Consider the following 14,862-nt stretch of genomic DNA (forward strand, 5'->3'; position numbering starts at 1 on the left):
AGCTCCCCTCCTCTTCCCTGCATCTGGCTAGCTGGCTGTGTGGCCCTCAGAGGTGCCACTGCCCTTGCCTCTCTCAGCCCTGCTCCTGGGAGGCAGCAGTGTGGGGTGGTGGGTGGCAGCCCTCAATCCCTGTCTGTCCACATGTACCCTTTCCAAGACCCCTAGTACCTTTCGAAGTACCCCTAGGGGTACACATACCCCCAGTTGACAACCCCTGGTCTAGGCAGTTTGTAGCCAATTGAAGAATAATAATAAGAAAAAACCTTGCAAGTGTTGAGGTATCAGTTGTTATCACCTGGGTAGACTGCAGCTCAAACAGTTACCTTCCATCTCCTTGAGGTCTCCTGCCATTTCATTTTGATTCCGTACTGCATATCTTGCCCAGCACCAATACTGGGGTCACTGTCTCTAAGCTATGTTAGTAGAATGAATTACAATAGTGAGGCTATCTTGGAAGAATAAAGATAATGTATCAATCTTCCTACCCTACTGGCAAGAGACAAGCTTGAGCTTTGGTCATTGTCAGCAGTATGACACTGATGTTTATAGTTGGATAATGCTTTGGTTAAAATCTTTTGTTTTCAGTCATATACAGCTTTGCAAGAATGTGGCCATTTGGACCAACTCTCTCCATGCTTGCGTTCTGCTTCTGGCTGATATGGTTGAAAAAAACCTGTCAGTTTTGGGGGAGTGAGGTCAGAGTGATGCAGAGACATTTTTCTGGCTCTTCTTCCAGAAGGGGCATCAGCCTCCACAGGAGGGGAAATTTGATACTTGCTTTTTCAGAAAGGAGGGTGTGGTCAGTGCCTTTTATTTTTCATGTCTGGTCACTGTGGTAATGCCCTCTAAGAGCTCAGGAAGACCCTTAAGTCAAATTTGCTCATGATTTCTCAGTTCTTTGGCTCTTTCAGCTGGATGAAATGTGTTGTCCATCCTCCCTGTGCCAATACTCATTAGCTCCGAGCAGAATGTTTCAGTAGGGAAGTTGAGGCTACAGTCTAAGCAAAGAAAATTTCTCTACTCTGGTCTTTTATCAGTCACTATTAACCTTTCCAAAACCAGCTATGTAGAGGTGGTGGGGTTATCTAAAAAAATAAATAACTGCAAGGGGCCAGGAAAATCTGGTTCTAAATAGAATGGCACGGACCTGAAATGGCATCTTGGTTTAGGGCAGGGGTGGACAATTATTTGCGCCTGAGGGCCACTTAGGGAGTTTTGGTGAGCTGTCACAGGCTGGATGTTTGATCTTCACTTGTGTAGCTTTTCCTTTGAATCCCTGGTAGTGAGTTACTGTATGTAGATTTCTGCTCAGCATTTGTAAAGGGTGTGTGATGGTTCTGTGGGTTGCGCTGATCTGCCATTCTGTGTTTTTGTTTTTTTTAGGAAGTTCTCCATCAGAGGAAATGGTTGCTCTCCTGGTTCAAGCTGGCCTCTTTGACACTGCTATTTCTCTCTGTCAAACCTTTAAGCTCCCCCTGACTCCTGTTTTTGAAGGACTCTCTTTCAAGTATGTAACAAGTTATTGTGCTCATCCCGCTAAGTAACCGTAGTACTGAAAAAAACTGTGTTATACAGCCTGTGTTCTGTAGCTGGAGGTTTAGGATTAGAACAAGGACCATCCTTGGTCTGTCAGTTCTCACCTCAGTCATAAGGGATTAGTTATTAAGGTTTTGGAAGCAGCTGAGTTTAAGTGGGGGCAGAGGAGAAAAGGGCAACACTATTTCCATGCTCCTGAGACAGAGCGCAAAAAACACCCTCCTAAGTATCCTTCCTTGTATGTGCATTAAGTTGGAATTTTCACCATGAGTCTCTCTTGTATCAAGAGAGGGGCTATAAGGTCTAAATCCAAAAGCAGACCTAGTCTAAGTATGGCTGTGTTCCTCCCCACTTTGAATGATGAGGGTAGTTTGGACTGACTCATGAACTTTGGACTTCCAGGTGTTATGCTGGTGTTGACTGACTGAAGTAGCTGGTCTGTTCTCATGCCATGGCATGCATTGGTTTTCTATTCACCTGGTTCTGGAACCCCTTTTCCAGCTGCCATATGCTATTAGAGAACTCTGACCCTAAAATACCCTGACTGCCTATCTCTTCGCTACAGCAAATGCTGTAGTTTGCAGCTGCAAAGGTTCCTTGCTCCAAGCATTTGCAAGCTTCTCCTAGAGATAATCTCTTCCCCTTGTTGGCACATGCAAGAATGTGTACTTCTTTATATGATCTGGATATGAGCATATCCCATTTGTTAAGTTTAGGATACTTAATCATTAACTTGCATAATTTAAGAGCTGCATGTATGAGTGGTTTCTTACTATTTAATTAATTTAGTATCCTCTGCCTTGCCTATTAAGCTGGTCGCTGGCCTAGTGTATGCTACAAAGTAGCTGGCAGAACTCAAGGTCTGCTGGTAAAATTATGAGTGCTTTCATACCCAAAGCTCCTCTGTAGTGGCAAAATCATCCTTTCTGGTGGCAGAGTTGTAACATTTCTGGTAAGCAGAGAAAAGTCTTCTGTCATCAGTTAGCAGCCAGTAGAAGATCTATGTGAACACTCCCATGTTTTTATTCTGGTTGTTAAGGTCCCATCAGCAGGTGGTGTTTTCCCAGGGTGCACTTCACCCTCAGGTGGCACAGCTTGTGAATGGAGCTGCTAGGAGTACATGGATGTGCATGTGCTACTGTGTCAGAACTCCTGGCAGCAGTAAGTCTAGATGAGACCTATTTCAATTATGGTGGTGTGTGTTTGAGACTATACCCTGACTCTGAAACGCTTTGTGATGTTGGCAGCCATGGGAATAGAGGATGATGGGCTTGACTTTGCACATGGTGAGGATTGTACTATTCCTGATGTTTTGTGTATTCCAGGTGCATCAAACTACAGTTGGGGGGAGAAGCAGTGCAGGCAGAGGCCTGGGATTGGCTGGCTGCAAACCAGCTTACCTCTCTGGTGACCACGAAGGAGTCCAGGTAGTGTACTTTTACATGCTCAAAGTTTGTTTGCGACCCTTTCATATATTCTTGCGATCTACTTTTGGGTCATGACCTACGGGTTGAGAAACACTGATTTAGAGCATAGTGCTGTGCTTAGATACATCTGTTACTTCTTGGCCTTGCATGTAGACATTAAACAGATGTTGTGGGCCTGGCTGCGCCTCCAGTAAAACCATGCAGTAGCACAGGCAGTACAGCCAGTTGAGCTGCTTATTAACAGCTTATTTTGTTGCTTGTTTGTCTTCTACATCTTGTTTCAAGCTCCCCTGAAATTGGGTATTATTGTGCAGTAGCATGTCACAGCACCAACAGTGCTAATATGCTCCTACACAGTAGCATCACTAAAAAGATGCTTGCCGGCACATTTACTTAGTACTTGATTATACAGGTACTACATAAATGTGCAGTAACCGCTACACAGTAGCATCCCGTTGTAGATGCGCACCCACTATCAACTAAATCCCCAGGTGACTTATTTTCTCAAGCTTATTCCACCCAAAGAGCTATGTGGTGCAGCTGTGAATGAAGGTAAAGCCATAGACATCCGGAGTGAAATGTCCAACTCTATCTTGTAGTGCGACTGATGAAGCATGGCGGTTGTTGTCATCCTACCTGGACAGGTACAAGTCCCAGAACCACCTATATTATCACTGTGTAATCAACAAACTCCTATCCCACGGAGTACCATTGCCTACTTGGCTGATCAACAGTTACAAGGTAAAATGCTTTTTCAAGGGAGAGAATGGGGAAGGACAAAGCACTGAGGAAGTTTCATTGTTTCCCATGTGTCTGCTTGAAATGAATATTGTGCTTATGCAACATTATGGAAACTATCCCAGTGTGAAGAAAAAAATAGGAACTACAGCAAGAAGCCAGCCTGACTAAGCATGACCTCTTCAGTGAGGAGAAGCCAAAAAGAAAAAAAAAAGTGGCAATTTGACAATATTTCTAGGGAAGAACATAAGAATATTGCATGGAGATGCTGGGAGAAAATTAGGAACATCAAAGCACAGTCTGAGATGCAACTAGTAAGGGATGTAAAAGACAATAAAAAAGAATTCTACAAGTGTTTTGGCAGTAAGAAGAAAGCCAAGGAAAGTGCAAGTCCTCCGTTGAATGCAAAAGGCAATTTTAGTAACACATTTATGCCACACTGGCTGAAATATTTACTTTTTTACTTTGGCCTTCACAAATAAGATCAGCTACTAGATGACAGGTATAAATGGCAGCAAAGATTGGGCTGCTTTTCTCTGCCCCTGAATAGTGAAAGAACATGGGAGGTGATAGTGCCTCTCTGCTTGGCACTGGTTAGGCCTCATCTCAAGTATTGTGTGCAGTTCTGGGTTCCACATTTGAAAATCTACGTGGAGAAGTTAAGAGGTTCTAGAGCAGGCAGCAAAGATGATAAAATGCTTGGAAAGCAAGTCATAGAAGGGGAGAAGCTGTAGGAGCTTGGCATGTTCAGCTTGTGGAAAAGGCACTTAAGGCGGGGGGCATGATAGCAGTCTTCAAATACTTAAAGTGCTGCCATTAAAAAAGAGGGAAAGCACCTTTTATCTCTTGCTGCAGAGAGGAGGACACAGACCAATAGCTTGAAGTTGCAGCAAAATAAGTTTAAATTGGATATCCGGAAACACTTCTTCACTATAAGAGTAGGGAGGCAGTGGAATAGACTGCTTAAGAAAGTTGTGGATTCTCCATCACTAGCGGTGTTCAAGGAGAGGTTGGACAGCTGCTGGTTGGGGATGATCTAGACATAGCTGTGCCTATGTTCTACTCTGGGTATTTCCCAAACTTCTGGACTTTCCTGGTGTTATTCTCCTTCCCCTCCCTTCTGCTACAAGTCAAGATGTTTTTAAGCCTCCCTTAGAGGTGTTGTTTGCTGGCTACAGCCAAGGCTGGGGATACAGCTCCTGTTGGGACCAAAGCCAAATTGGTTCCTGGTTAGGAGGTCTTGCCCCTCCATTCAGGTTCACACCAATTGTCACATTTGGGGTCAGGAAGGAATTTTCCCCATGGCCAGATTGGTATGGACTGCATGGGGTTTTGCCCCTCTCAGTAGTGGGAGGTGGGGGGTGTGGTCCTCAACCTGGGATCTCTTGGGCATATATTAACAACCTTTTATTGAATCAGGACATTAGCTTTGGAGGGTATAGTAAAGATTTGGAATGACCGCGATAAACTGGAGAAATTGCCCAAAATCAGTCAAATGAAATTCAGTAAGAATGAGTGCAAATCCTACACTTAGGATGGAATAATTACATGCACAAATAAAGGCTAGAGAATGGTTGGCTAGGCTGCAGTACTATAGAGAAGGACCTGGGGGTTGCAGTGAAACATAAGCTAAATATGAACTGCCAGTGTGCCCTTGTTGCCAAAAAAAAAAAAAAAATCATTCTGCGCTGCATTAATAGGAACATCATTTACAAAGCAAGGGAAGTGATTCTTCTGCTGTATTTGACACTGGGGAGGCCTCACCTGGAATACTGTGTCCAGTTTTGTGCTCTACGTTTCAAGAAAAATATGAACAAACTGGAAAGAGCCCAGCAGAGAGCAACAAAAAATTGATCGGAGAATTGGGAAACATGATAGATGAGGAAAGGTCAAAAAAACAAGGATTATTTAGTCTGGAGAAGAGAAGACTGAGGGAGGGACCAGTCTTTAAATACCTTCAGAGTGATTATAAAGAAGATGGTGATCTTTCTTTGTGGCTGTAGGGGACAGGACTAGAAGCAATGGTCTCAAGCTGCAGCAGGGAAATTGGAGGTTGGAAATTAGGAAGAACTTTCTGACTGTGAGAGTGGTCAAGCAGTGAAACAGTTAACCTAGATTAGTTGTGAAATCTTCATCCCTGGAAATTTTCAAGAGTGGATTGGACAGATATTTGATTAGGGTGGTTTAGTCAGGGATGATCCTGCCTTAAGTAGAGGGCTGGACTAGACTACCCCATGTGGTCCTTTTCAGCCCCACTTTCCTATGATCCTGTGATGGGATAACATAATACATCAACACCAGGGCAATGAATTAACCATATTGCAGGCAGTTATAAATCTTGGGCTGCCTGTCTTGAGAGCAATCAGTTTTACAGTTCTGTATGTAATTTCTTAAGTTTTAGAAGCAGCAGATTGAAATCTCAAATTTCATCATGTGGAAATATGTTGACCCATGGTTAGCTTTCAGCACTGGAGCTGAAACTAAATGGTCATTGGTATCAGTCATAGGTTCTGATTTTACTTATGGATCAGACCAGAGGTGCTCAACCTGGCCGTTAGGGCAGATGTGGCCTGTGGTGCTGTGTCATCTGGCCTGTGGGGCTCTCTGTAAGTCTTGAAATTTGGTGTCAAGAGAGTGGCGATGCTGCTTCCCCACCACCAAATTTCTGGACCCATGGGGAGCCCTGGGTATTGTGTGTTGGATTGGGCACCCAATCTCAGTGTGCAGGGCTGGGCAGGGATAGTGTTGGGTCTCAGTGTCCAATTCTGGCATTCTGGGAGAGAGCAGTGCCAAGCCCCTGAACCTGATGACATACAAGACCCTGGAGGGGGTGGTACTAGGCCCCAGGGCCCAGTCCTGACAAATGGGGAGACAAGGAGGGGCGGTGCCAGGCCCTCAGGACCCAATCCCAGTATATTGAGGCAGGAGAGAGTGGTGCAGGCCTCTGGGGACCAATCCTAACATGTGGTGGTGAGGGGGTGATGCTGGGCCCCTGGGATCCAGTTCCAGCATGCAGGGGCTGGAGAAAGTGGTGCCAGACCGCAGGATCTGATTCTGGCACACAGGGGTAAATCTGCAGGGGCCAAAACATTGAGGACCACTGGACCAGATTCTGAAGGGCAAGAGGCCTTCATTTTCCCAGTGTTCACGGATGAGTCTCACCCCACTCCTCTGCACCCAAATTCAGTTTCTCATCCCTCTGCATTCCAGCCAGGTAGTTTCCTCCATGCAGTATGAGTGCAGGCAGAGGAAGAGCACTGAGAGCACAGGAGAAGCAGGCACCCTGGTATCAGTTTTGGCACTGCAGTAGCCTGAAGCAGGAACTGCAGGAAAGCCATGTTCTGTCCTGGAGGCCCTAGTGTGGCGCATGCTTAGTGCAGTCAGAACCTTTAAAGAAGTTTGCTGCTTAACTGTGTGCAAGTCTTTACTGGGCATGTGCAAACTGAGAACTTCACCACATGTGGGTGGGTTTTCCTGGAAACAGCAGCAGACATTTCCTGCTCTAGAATATCCCTCTGCTTGAAAACATTGAGACTTTTTTAGAACTTCTCAGTGATAGAATTTAGAATTCACATTTGAAACATGTTTTTCCCTAATTTTGTTTTTGTAAGTTACTGTTTTGCTTGAGTTGAAACTTTCCAAAACAAATTCAGCCAGAAGCAGATGCTTAGCATGCTGATTTCAGCAGTTAAAAGTTACAAGCAACTAAACAAGGGTCTTTTAATGAAAAGTGTAGGGCAACTACAAGTAGGGATATTTTTGTTGCCTGGCGCTTGTGAGACCATATCCTTCATTTTTAGCATTAACTCAAAGCAGGCCTTTTTTTGTTTTTAAGATTCTCCATCTGCAGTGAAATATTCAGCTAATATTGGCGTGAAAGTGAGGGCTGAGATTGGAAGAGCTTTAATCCTCTGTTTTGCGGAAGTTTCAATGTCAGTTACTGTAGCTGAGAAAACAGGAGATCTGAAACTTGAGCATCCCAGGCTCTTGGGAAAGTTTAGTACTCTTAAATGTCAAAACATAGCTATCCCATGCTTGCAAACTCTAGTTTTCTCTGCATTAATGTTTTAAGCATTATGTTTAGGGTGCTATTATAGTTCACCTGAGTATTTTAATTTTTGGTAAGGAAGAACAGCCCTCCCAAATTGTCAGAAAAGAGGTTAGGTTTCCTGTGGCTCTCATAATTTGCAGTCTACAATCCTCGTGAAATCTCCAGTGGTAAAATGCTGAGCATTGGGCCTATTTTTTATTTTATTTATTTATTGGCAAACAGTAATGAAAATAATGCATTAGTTTTGTGTCCTGCCTCTGAGACTGTAAGTAAAATTGTATCACTTGAAATAAGCACTATATCCATGTGAACAATGCCTCTGAACTGAATGTACCCTAAGGGCTTAAGTTGTCAGGGGCAGGCATAGGTAGCATGTGGAAGGGGGTGGGATAAAGCTGCGGACTGGTCAAGTGAATGCATTGGAAGACTTTTGCAGTTGGAAAAGTGAGCTTCAGGGAGACCTTCTGAAAGAATGCTTTTGGGATGGGCAGTTGTAAAACATTTGAGAAACTGGAGGAGAGACAAGATCCAGCAGGGGCTTGTGTGACTTGCCAGCTGACAGAAAATGTAATCATGGTGGATGAGGCTGGGAAGAGTATAGAGAGGAAGGAGGCGGCAGCAGCAGGAAGAAAGTGATCTTATATGTGGAAGCTAGAGTTTACCTCATTCATGTGGTTAAAGATTAAATCATTACTGATATATAATCCTGGCTGGTGTTGAGGGCTAGGTTTTTAGTCACCCTAATCTGGCTGCTTTAAGCAGGTCAGACATTCCAGCCTGGAAATTCCCTGACTGCAGAGGGTAGAATGGTCTGTGGTTTGGTCACCTTGCAGTTTTCCAGTCCTTCCCCTGGGCAGGGATCCATAGCATTTTGGAGCTCTGGGTGTGAGCTACTTCCAACCTGGCCTGGGTCACTGCAACCTCAGTCATTGCTTCACCACTGCAGTGCTGCAATGGTGGCTTCTTCCTGCTGCCTGGGTGAAGCTTCCAACTCCTCAAATGCTGTCAAAGCCTCTCCCAACTCTATGGGCCATAGATTGCTGACATCTGCCCTAGGGGACAAGGTTGCTTGAAATAACCATGCTAAGGGCCAGATGGGGAAAGGAACCTTAGATTCTCCTCCCCTTGTTCTTGCATCAGCCTTACTGTAGCTGACTTTGAGGCTCTGAACTTGACTTTTATGCAGTGACTTCTAGGGGGTATAGTCACGCCCTTACATGTACCTAGCAAGTAAGCAGAAATACACTCAAGTGTGGCCTATTCTTTCTGTTCACAGAAGGTGGATGCTGCTGAACTGCTTCGTCTGTACTTGAATTATGATCTTCTGGAGGATGCAGTGGATTTGGTGCTGGAATACGTGGACTCCGTCTTGGGAAAGGGCCATGAGTATTTTGGAATTGAGGTAGGGGATATAGTGAAATGTCTCCCTCTGGCAGCCTTTTCAGTGGGGCTTTCCTGATGTCCAAAGCTTCTGGAGGCATAACAGCTCTTAGGCCCTGGGGCCAAAGCTAAGGACTGTCCCTCCAAACTCACATGGATGGACAGTGCCCTGGTACCTACTTCACTGGTTTACCTAATTTCTCTCAGTTTTGAGATGTTCAGGATGCCTACCCAATGGGTGTTTCAGCTTCTCAGTCAGTACCTTCTCTCCAAAGGAGATGAGTAAGGAAGCAGGACAGCAGTGGCCCCATTGCCCACCCCAGCAGGTGCCCATGATGTGAGACCAGAGAATACTGTCTCCTCCTAAGCAATCTAGACTGTTTGGTTTAAGCCAGTTTTAATGGTGCCTTTCACTGTCTGGAGTCACTGATTCTGTAGAACACTTGGACCTGTGGAAAAGATCTTTAAAGGAAGTGGGGTAAATGGTAGAATAATCTCCCTATAGAAAAGATGGAACCTTCCTAATCACCTGAATTCCAGACTGGGCAGGAAAATGTAGGAAGACATTCTGCACTTGTTTCTTGGGGAAATTATCTGATGGGGTTCTTGGCCCTTGCTTGATCCCCTGAAACTAAGGTCCTGTGACTTCCTGCTTGCTCGAGTTAAGAAGAAGGTATTTCTGTAGGGAATACAGACTGGCTTAGAAGTTAATCTTCTCTTTTAGTTTCCTCTGTCAGCCACAGCACCAATGGTATGGCTCCCGTATTCTGCTGTTGACCAGCTGCTGCAGACCTTGGCAGAAAACACAACAAATCATTGCAACATAATGGTAAGAACAACTTCCTGTTGCTGACTACAGAACCAGACGATTCTGCCAAATGAAGACTGAGGCATTTACAAAGGGGGGGGGGGCAGGGAATGGTGTGGGGAGGGTGGGACTGTTTGGAAGGGAGGCTATGAAGACAATGACTGCCAAGGCTCAGACTTTACCTAGAGAAATGCATGCACAGTCAGCAGGAGCACAAATTTAGAGGTGTTGGCAGAGTAGGAATGAGGAAATACTGAGCATATGGGGATCAGCTGGGCTCCTAAAAGGAAATTAGCAAATGAACTCTCCCTTCCAGGGCCTTTGTTCTTGGTCCTTTTCCATCTTCCCAACACCTTCGACATATGGAGGACAGCAGGTTGGCCAACAGATTGTGAGAGGCTTCCCACATAACCAGGACTGCTAAAAAGAAATCAGTCTCTGAATATTACTGACTTAACTCCCAGTGAGCTTTGCACTAAAGCAGAGCTGTTCAACTTCTGAGCAGATGTGGACTTTGCACTGCACAGGCTGTGCAGACTTCCTGTTGGCTCTGCCACCCCACCCCCAGGGATTGGGTCTGGAAGTGAATGCTGGAGGAGCAGATGCAGTGTAGGGCGGTGGGGTGTGAGCCTGAGGACTGCAAATTAATCCCTTGTGAACCCTGAGTTAGGCAGCACTAGACCAAAGAATAATGGAACCAGGAGCAGTGCATCAGATTGGAAATTTGCCAAGAATGAATGTCATAGGCTAGGTGGTTTAACAATTGTTTTTTATGCTCCTTGGGGGAAGAGAGAAGTGAGGGTTGGATACAGTGTAGATTTTACTCTCCAGCAGTGAGCCCCTCAATCTTGCATGTCACTTTGGAAATTTAGAAATTCAAACTTCTACTGTGGAGAGGCTAGAGGGCAGTGGAGGGTGCTATTATTAATGGTGATGTAACAGAGTTGAAGCAGGCATGGGGTTTTAATATATGGCACAGCTGGCAAAAAAGGTTGGCCCCACTGCTGCTTCTGCAGTTCCAGTTTTACCAGAAGTCTTCCTGACTGATGTGAAAGAGGGTTAAATGACCTTTGCTGAAGGGTTCAAAGCTGAAGATCTCTCCAGTAAGAATGGAAACTTGGGTAGAAAATAGCAGGGGATCTGTCCTGGAAAAGCACAGGCAGCTGTGGCATTTGAATGAAGGTTAAAGGCAGGGAGGAACTGCATGAGAATTGCATTGCAACTGGCAGCAAAAGCAAAGAGAGGGGACTGCACTCTCTGGCTCTTGCTTGACCTGCATTCAATTCTCAACACCTTATTGCCAGGAGTGTCATATACCTGAAGAGAGCTCACATGAAAATACCAGGCTGTTGATGGGCTGCACCAGTGGGGGCCAACCTTTTTGGCAGCTGTGACACAAATTAAACCCTGTTCCCACCCAAAGTACCACTCTCTTCCTGATCTGCTGGTCTATTTTCTACTCCCTCCCTGATATGCTGCTCTACTTTCTGCTCCCTGCACTATTTGCTACACTGCCTGTTCCCTCCCTAATTTGCCATATGCCGCACGTAGAGGTTGCCCGTGCCACTTACGGCACTTGTGCTGCAAGTTGACCACCCCTGGGCTGGAGGGAACTCTTTGAAGAACTAATAGCTGAGCAGAGAGAATACTTTTCTTGCTTGCAGGATTTTGTCATCCTCTGGAGCATGGGGGAGTTTGACAGCCATGTAAGCCCAGCTCTCCATGCAGACTGCCAGGAAAGGGTGTTTTTGTTTTGTTTTTGTTGGGGATCAGTTTGTGGCCTTGGATACAATTGCTTTCCTGTAGTAGTTATAGTTAACAGAAGTGCTGACAGGGCAGCTGTGGGAATGGGATATGAAGATCTTGTTGGCTACAAATGTCCAACTCGGGATCCTTAAAAATTCTGGTTTATTAGGCGGATTGAAACACTGTAATGAAGTCAAATCATAAACCATGGGGCTGGTCCCCTCACACACGTGTGCACGTGCGCGCGCACACGCACGCGTGCACAGTAGCGAGCTACAAGAGTCGGGTATACCTATCCCACAAGCACTGGAGTCTGCCGTCGATGGCCAGTCGAGGCTTCTTCCAGCATGGTGTTATCCTCCAGAAGGGGGTCGCCGGCTGGTCCTTCTGGCTGGACAGATCGGGTGCTGGTCAGGTTGGAGATCAAGAGGGCGCTGCTGAGGGTCACTTTTCACTGCCTTTTATCTGTCCTTGGCAGACTTCGGTGACTCCCCAGTTTTCAGGTTTGCCCAATCCAGGGGTTGTTGACCTTCGTGGGACTTCCCCCTCGGTGGCTACTGGATGGCATCTGTCAGCCCCAGGGGTTGTCCTCATGTATGCGCAGGTTTGGGAGTCTGTTGATGAATTTTGAATAGGGCTCTGGGAGCAGTCGATCTGGAGATATTCAGCCCAAAAGTTGGTCCCCGGCATTGATTAACTCAGACCTTGATTAACTCAGACAGGGGCTTCTAGCCCTTGAACAGTGATGTTTAGAGAATTCCTGGTTGCTACATTGTCTCCTATTGATTTCTTCCCTTGGTTGATCTGCGGTTTCAGCAGGTGTTAATTGCTGCTTGTTACTGAAGCCTGCTACTGTTATGCATTCAATGGCTCTTTCAGGGGCCGGCCTGATACAGGGTTTGATTCCTGCCCTTGTTAACATTGTTACAGTGCATAACTTACTAATAAACTAAAACATTTAGTTAAAAGGTGAAGAGTATAAAATATAAGCTACAAGAGGAATGCCATGGCGCACAAATAAATAAAAATACCAAAATACAAGGGGAGATACAAAATGCACACATACAAACTTTAAAACACTATTCCTTATCTCATAGTGAAAGAAAGAGGAAGGAAGAAAAGGTAAAAGAGGAGAAACATATCCAAAGAGGGGAAAGCAAATGCAGGCAAGAGGAAAAGGAGGCTTTCTGCTACAATCTCAGAAGGAAAAATACTTTCAGAGATTTGGAGGTAGAGGCCGTCTTGTCTCAAACACATTAGAGAAGACTTGCACAGGCAGTATCTGAGCCTAAGAAGGGAGTGTGGGAAGAATGATGAGGACACGGCAGGGAAAGCAACTGTTCCATTCCTAGCATGTTTGCTTCCTCTGATGGCTGCTTTTGCTCTTCTCCCCTAGTTATACCAGAAAGTACACGACAAACTGGAGGATTACCACCAGAAGGTTGAAGTTGCAACCCGAGACCTCTTGTACCGTCTAAACTAGCAGCAATCTCATCTGTATGGCCTTTGTACCCACCTGGTGCCTGATGGGGCATGAGACCAAGCCCCCAAGAAATGTTGCCCTAAAGGCTGGTCTGCAGTGGCTATCTGTCATGTGTGAGACCTGATTCTGCATGGCCCTCTTCCTAGGAGCAGGACAGTTGCAATCACCCTCTTCCCTGTCCATGGCTGGTGGTGCTATTAAAGTCTATTTTTCCAAAACAGTACATGCTTCAGAGGTCTGGAACAGTTTTACTTTTAATGTGTCAAATGCATTCTGGATCCCTTTGTAATTGGTTTTCAGTGAAGAAGAGGAAGAAAGTCGATTTTATGATGATCTCACACTCTTCTTTGTAGTAGTGTACATTGGCTAGGAAGATCCTTGTATTATACACAGAAAATAGAGGCTTTTTGTCGTGTCTTTTATTTATTGTGGCATTTTTGGATGATCTTTAATAAAAAAAAAAAGAAAAAATTACAAGCCCAGGTACAAATTTGTGTTGAGTGATTGAAAATTGCAGTTGTGTGAGACCTGCTGACTTCTGGCATGGAGGAGATCTGGCTTAATGTCCCTGAGAGCACCAAGGAAATGGATGAACTCTTGGACTGTGACCACTTCACATCTTGTCAGTCATCTGTTGATGTAGCTTCAAGATAAACTAATGCACCTCTAGCTATAAGGTATTCCCTGGTACAAGAGAATTATTTTAATGTAGCAGCCCCAAGGACCTAGCCTGCCACTAATAACAATTGTAGGTAGGTAGTAAGGTCTTGGGACAGCACATGACTGCCTTTTCATGCTGTTTCTGCAGCACCTGACTGGTTGTTAGGCACTACTGCAAGGCTAGCACATGACATTGCACATAGCTGTGAAAAGAGCCTTTGGCAGCAGTTGGGCTGAGTTAGCTTTGCGGTGAGTCTGTAATGCAGATCACCCTCCTGCCCCCTCAGCTTCCTGGGAGCTGTGCTCTAAAGCTGGGACAGTGTGGGCCTGACTGGCTGGCTACTCCTGGTGAGTACTCCTCTGCAAGAGAGTGCAGAGCCCAAAGGAATTGAAAGGTGAAAAGTTAAGATGCTTTGGACTGAGGGGGCATATTTCCTTCCCCATAGCCAGAGTTGGAAGTGCTGAATTAGAGGTTCAGCTTTTGCTGGTCCATGTGGTGGGCACAAGTTGGGCCAAGTTCTGGCCGAGGAAGGGCGGCTGCCTGCGGAGGTCGTGGATTCTCTGCGTGCCCCGAAACTAAGGGATTCGAGCCTACTTGCAACTGCATCCAACCCCTCTGGCTGGTCACAAGCAGATGCGTGCGAGATGTGGCCAAAGCGGCAGGGCAGAGGCCACCCCCGCCTCCCAACTGCGGAAGCTCCTACAAAATCAGGGCTGGGCGGGGCCTTTGGAGGTCACCTAAGCCAGGCTCTCGCTCGAGGCGGGCTCGTGCCCGTGCCACCCGCCCCGCGCGCCCTAGCCCAAGCTCGCGCTGGCACTAGGCCTCGTGGCCCGGCCCTGCGCTGCTGGAGCCCGGTCAGCCCCGCCCTGCCGCACGCAGCCAGCGCTTTCCTCCCCTCCCCCCCGCAGCAGCCCGGCTAAAGCGGGGAGGGTGCGCTTGCGCAGCAGGCGGAGGGGGTGCCCGACCAGGCTCCGAAGGCCGCGCGTGCCTGGCTCCGCCCCCCACGCCTGGCGTCACGGCTCGGGCGCGCGC

At 46.3% G+C, this 14,862-nt stretch overlaps 2 protein-coding genes across 2 annotated transcripts in view; both read left to right on the top strand.

Annotated features, from left to right (window-relative positions):
• NUP160 (nucleoporin 160) overlaps positions 1-13,673 on the top strand; it is a gene marked incomplete at its 5' end in the record, with an annotated part of 61,332 nt that extends 47,659 nt beyond the window's left edge. Inside the window, 6 exons of the mRNA XM_006035827.2 lie at positions 1,384-1,507; positions 2,862-2,963; positions 3,563-3,704; positions 9,029-9,154; positions 9,857-9,961; positions 13,083-13,673. Of these exons, the coding sequence (XP_006035889.1) occupies positions 1,384-1,507; positions 2,862-2,963; positions 3,563-3,704; positions 9,029-9,154; positions 9,857-9,961; positions 13,083-13,169 (686 nt within the window). The remainder of the gene's footprint in view (positions 1-1,383; positions 1,508-2,861; positions 2,964-3,562; positions 3,705-9,028; positions 9,155-9,856; positions 9,962-13,082) is intronic.
• Positions 13,674-14,056: 383 nt separating this feature from the next.
• The window catches only part of FNBP4 (formin binding protein 4), a 25,806-nt gene continuing 25,000 nt past the window's right edge, over positions 14,057-14,862 (top strand). The window contains exon 1 of the mRNA XM_025192009.1: positions 14,057-14,177. Coding sequence (XP_025047794.1) covers positions 14,090-14,177 — 88 coding nt within the window. The 5' untranslated portion in view covers positions 14,057-14,089. The remainder of the gene's footprint in view (positions 14,178-14,862) is intronic.

Source organism: Alligator sinensis, unplaced genomic scaffold, assembly GCF_000455745.1.
Source record: "Alligator sinensis unplaced genomic scaffold, ASM45574v1 scaffold155_1, whole genome shotgun sequence".
Taxonomy (NCBI): Eukaryota; Metazoa; Chordata; order Crocodylia; family Alligatoridae; genus Alligator; species Alligator sinensis.